The sequence below is a fragment of the Poecilia formosa genome, unplaced genomic scaffold, assembly GCF_000485575.1.
Source record: "Poecilia formosa unplaced genomic scaffold, Poecilia_formosa-5.1.2 Scaffold396, whole genome shotgun sequence".
Classification (NCBI taxonomy): Eukaryota; Metazoa; Chordata; class Actinopteri; order Cyprinodontiformes; family Poeciliidae; genus Poecilia; species Poecilia formosa.
The window spans coordinates 342,410-347,677 of NW_006800335.1; the positions used below are offsets into that span (position 1 = coordinate 342,410).

General features: G+C 38.3%; 1 protein-coding gene and 1 pseudogene across 1 annotated transcript; both read left to right on the forward strand.

The window, feature by feature from the left end:
• Positions 1-257: 257 nt before the first annotated feature.
• Positions 258-2,672, forward strand: LOC103154705 (UDP-glucuronosyltransferase 2C1 pseudogene; annotated as a pseudogene).
• Positions 2,673-2,833: 161 nt separating this feature from the next.
• On the forward strand, positions 2,834-5,263 carry LOC103154719 (UDP-glucuronosyltransferase 1-2-like; the record flags this gene model as incomplete). The annotated part of the gene is made up of 2 exons (XM_016662926.1): positions 2,834-3,195; positions 4,774-5,263. A coding segment is annotated over exon 2 (489 nt), but the record flags the coding sequence as incomplete, so codon positions are not given.
• Positions 5,264-5,268: the final 5 nt, after the last annotated feature.

The following is a 5,268-nucleotide window of genomic DNA, read 5'->3' on the forward strand; positions in this document are numbered from 1 at the left end:
GTGATTTTGTGCATTAAAACTGTCAATTTTACTTTCCAGTAATTACAAAAGATATATTTTAAATGATCAGTAACGCTTTCTTGGACACTGTCTAAGAAAGCATATTATTGCTTATGTATATTAAAGAGTGTTATTTATGAAATAGGCTACAGAATAGGACTGTGATAAAATGCGATATTAAAATAGGTGATGAAATCATTCCACGGAATTGTCCTTCAACTTAATTTCCTAGTGTACAAGGCATACTTGAATGCACCATGAGGTTGTTTCCGTGGCCATAAAACCTCGTTTGTGCGCGGAATGGCGTAACAGGGAAGAACCTGACGAAGCTGCTGGTGGACTGGACTCGATACACCTGATGATTTGAGGTTCGTATGTTGCAGCTTAACTCAAACTCATTTTTTGTCAGTTGAAGTAAGACTTATCACGGTAACAATGCAAATTATTTACATCCTATGCTGAAAACCGAAAAGTAATAATTGCGTTCCTAAATTTAGAGAAAGCTTTCTGCTCTCAAGACTTCAAATCACTTACATACTGTCGTTTATTAACATTTAGCTGGACTTCTTGAATTATGATCAGTAACTACAAGGACGTTAAATGTACAGATAATGTGTTGGAAGTATACTTTGCTCACATGTTCAATAATTTGTATCATATCTTTTTTTTCTCTGTAAACTGAGATGAGCTTTTTGTATTTCAGATGAAGCTGATCTACTGCTGCGGGGCTTTGGTCCTGCTCATCCTCGTCCCCAGCTGCTGCAAAGGAGGACACATATTGGTTCTTCCTATCGAGGGCAGCCACTGGATAAACATGGATATTTTAATACAAGCTCTGCACTCCAGAGGACACAGCCTGACTGTTATGCGGCCCAGCAACAGCTGGTACATTAAAGATAACTCTTCCTATTACAGCACATTCACAGTTCCAGTGAAGAGGAGCTTCTATCAGAAGTTCATCACCAAAATCATATTTGACATCATTCAGTTTGAGCGTGGGGCTTTACCTTTGACCAGCTTCCTTTATGCTTCGCTTGGGATGTTCAGCACTACCCTGGAAATTCATAGGGCTGTGAGTGAATATGTCTCAGCCATGTTGGATGATGCAGAGTTAATTAGAACCCTGAACAACACCAAGTTTGATCTGGTTCTCACTGACCCCTGCTGGGGCAGTGGAGCACTTTTAGCCAAATATTTAAGCATTCCTCTAGTTTTTAATGTTCGCTGGATAATATCTGAAGAAGGTCAATTTGGCATCGCTCCTTCACCATTATCATATATTCCTATCACAGGATCTGGCTACACTGATAAAATGACCTTTTTTCAAAGGGTTAAAAACAACATTTTATACTATATCATCCGAATGAATGATATGTTGATCACTAAGCAAGTTTACCAGCCACTGTGTGAGCAATATCTTGGATCTGATTGTGACTTTGACCATTTAAAGATAGATGCAGACATCTGGCTTATGAGAACTGACTTTGTGTTTGATTACCCACGTCCCACAATGCCTAATGTCGTGTACATGGGAGGGTTCCATTGTAAACCTGCAGAACCACTTCCTGACTATATGGAGGAGTTTGTACGGAGTTCTGCCGAACACGGAGTCATTATCATGTCTTTAGGAACATTTGTGCCTGAACTTCCAGATGATTTAGCAAATGAGATTGCAGCAGCTTTTGCAAAATTGCCACAAAAAGTCATCTGGAGCTATAGAGGACCCAAACCGTCCACTTTGGGTAACAACACTTTACTGGTTGACTGGATGCCACAAAAAGACCTTTTAGGACATCCTAAGATAAAGCTATTTGTGGCTCATGGAGGAACTAATGGAATCCAAGAAGCCATTTATCATGGAGTTCCGATAGTGGGTTTACCCTTGTTTTTTGATCAGTATGATAATCTGCTGCGCTTGCAAGTGAAAGGTGGAGCTAAAATTCTTACATTGAGTACAGTGGACAAAGACGACAACTTCTTGAAAGCCGTACAAGAAGTCTTGAACGAACCATCCTACAAGCAGAACATGCAGAGACTCTCCAGGCTGCACAGAGATCAGCCAATGAAGCCAATTGATACGGCCCTCTTCTGGATGGAATATGTCATGAGGCACAAAGGTGCTGGTCACCTGAAAGCTCAGTCCTACCGAATGCCCTGGTATGTTTACCACTCAGTAGATGTAGTCCTCTTCCTGACAGGTGCAGTGGTGCTCATGGTTTTAGCTACAGTCATGTTTATCAGGTGTTTATGGAAATATGTGTGTGGATGTAAAATAAAACTTGAGTAATGATTAGACAGATTCATCAAGTCAGCACTATCTAAACATTTTCACAAGCTGGAGACAAGATTGAAAGCAGCAATATGAACTTGATGGACTCTTTGAATGCTTGTATTGAAACATATTTGGACTCTAACAATACTACAAATGGGTTTTGTTCAATATTATATTGGTGGCTAAGGGGATGTAATTTTTACTTTTTTATTGTAGTCCATAATATCCGACAATGTTTAATCCACATATGTGTTTACTTTATGGTATTAAATATGAATACATGTTATTTTCTTTTCTTAATTATTTTCCAATTTGTACTGAAATAAATTGGAGTTTAGTTGCAAACTATTGTTTAGAACAGTAACTGTTTACCACGAAATAAAATATTGTGTCATAAATATGCTGCACTGGATGCAACCAATATTGACGTATTTTTATGCTGAATTTTTTATATATATATATATGTTTTTGAAATTTACAGACTAGCTGAATCAAGGCGTGTCGTGCTTCAAAGATGTATCAGTTTCTAATTTCTACATTTCTTTACTCAGGCACTAGGTGTCGCCATGGAGACAATATTTTCTCTCAGCCAGAGCAAATCGCAGTTTGGTGACTTCCTGTAAAGTTTCCACTTACTTGCTTTTCTTTTATTGCTTTTGCACGGTTTTCATGTCATCATTGTTGTATGGAACAGTATTTTAAAACTGCATTTCATCCCTATGCTCGACGATACGAGTCAGTTAATTTTCACATCACCTCATTTGAGTTAGTCAATCTGCTACGACTGTTCTGTTTATTACTCTGTAGAACCGTTGGTAGGCGTGATTGGACTAAAGGCTGTGTGTACCTTATGCCTGTCATTTATGGAGATTGTCCTGTGGCACTCTGAAACAGCTTCCACTGTCTGGACTGAGAAGACAAACTGTAAGTAGCTATATCCATCTGAACATCTATTTAATCTCCTGTCTGGTTGTCATATCTGTTAAGTTTTGGACTTGAGAATATGGGAAATGTTTATCCGACCGCTGTTGCCGTCGGAGCGGGGGTGGGTGTGAAGAAAACTACTGTAACAGGAAACAGCAGGAAGAGGAAGACAGAGGAGTAAAATACGTAAGTTTCCCGGCCAAAGCGGGACACTTGACAGGTACTCTGGAAAACGTTACTGAACATTTTTGCAAAGCTTTACAGGGAGCAATGCATGTTATAATTGATCCCGGAAGTGGTAAATCCAGTTCTGTCAAGACTTGTTTCCACATGTAATCTGTCCCACTACTTCAGATTAGGAGCAGCCCTCAAATCCCGTAATATTCATATAAGAAAAGGCTTACACTTCCTCTGACTACCTTTGACTAGCCAGCAAATAGACATGTTTAATCTTTGAGGGTGGTAATGGTGGTCTTGCTTTTTTAGATAATTATGCTTGTTTATTTGCTTAATCAATAGAACATTTATAACAAGAAAACAGCTTAATCTGACATACCATTATGTCCAGCAATCTTTGAAAAACAGTTGGATTACTTTTTAAAGAGACATCGTAAAAACTAAGAAATCTCTTCCCAGTGAAAATTATAAGTTTATGGATGCTAACATTATCTAAAACACTTTTTTCACCCTTTTTGAGTTATGTAGATAACTGTTTTACGTGCGGAAAATAAAAAAAATATATATAGATTTCTGCTTTTATTTTTAATTAATTATTTAATTATTAATATTTCAGTCCTCCATACTTATGTAGACATTAAAATGCAACCAAACTACAATATGTCAAAGTGCATTTGCTGGGAAAATACACCTGAACGGTGAAACTGGAAAAGTTTAGTGATGAGCTCTAAATTCCCTTATGTTTAAAACTGTCATGGGCTGTGATTGGTGGTGAGAATGAACACAGGAGACCCAGATGAAGATGATGATTACTTTAATGATGAATGTTGCTCAAAAACAGTCCAGTCAGGCAGCACGGCAGGAACAATAGCACACAGCTAATACCGGTAGCAACCGACAACAAGGTGACTGAATACAGGAGCTAAGGCTAACCAGGACTTTAAACAGTGCGACTGGAGAGCTTGACAGTAGATGCTAGATGTAAGACGTACGACGAAGATCTGACACAGACAGAGACAACAGGTGGACTTAAATACACTGGGAGGGTGATCAAGGAAAGAGACACAGCTGGGATCAATCAACAGGGGAAGACACAGAGACAACAGAGACTCGCAGGACAGAAACTAAACACAGAAAAACCTTAAATACACAGAAACATGGATCATGACAAAAACTCAAGAGTTCTGTATCACTGATTGCATGAAAACCATCACTACTAGGTAAAAGAACATATGACAGTGAAAAATAGTCTAGTAGCATTTGCAGCTCATACATTTTAACTAATACATTTTGCATTAGTTTTATTCAAGTCAAAAGATGATTAGAATTAACAAATTATATTAATTTTTGTTTTATATTATTGAAATGAATTCATGAAAAACATTTTTTTCTCCATTTCAGATGAAGGCAGTCTGTTGCTGCAGTGTGTTGCTCCTGCTCGTTCTCATTCCCACCTGCTGTCATGGTGGCAACGTCTTGGTCTTTCCTACTGAAGGAAGCCACTGGATAAACATGGAAATTATTCTTAAAGCTCTACACTCCAGGGGACACAATGTTACTATTGCACGAGCTAGCAAAACCTGGTACATCAAGGATAATCCCTTATATTACAAGACTTTCATAGTTCCAGTAGAAAACAGCTTAATAGATGCAGATTTTATGAAAAAAATGTTTTCTGAATTTCTAAAACTTGAACGGGGGACTTTACCTATCACCAGTTTTTTCCGAATGACGCTAGGCCTGCTCGACAAAATTGTTGATGTTCACAATTCTGTGAGCTCATTTGTCCCAACTCTGCTGGATAATGTGGAGTTGATGAGGAAATTAAATGAAACCAAGTTCGATCTGGTTCTTACTTACCCATGCTGGGGTAATGGGGCAATTTTGGCCAAATA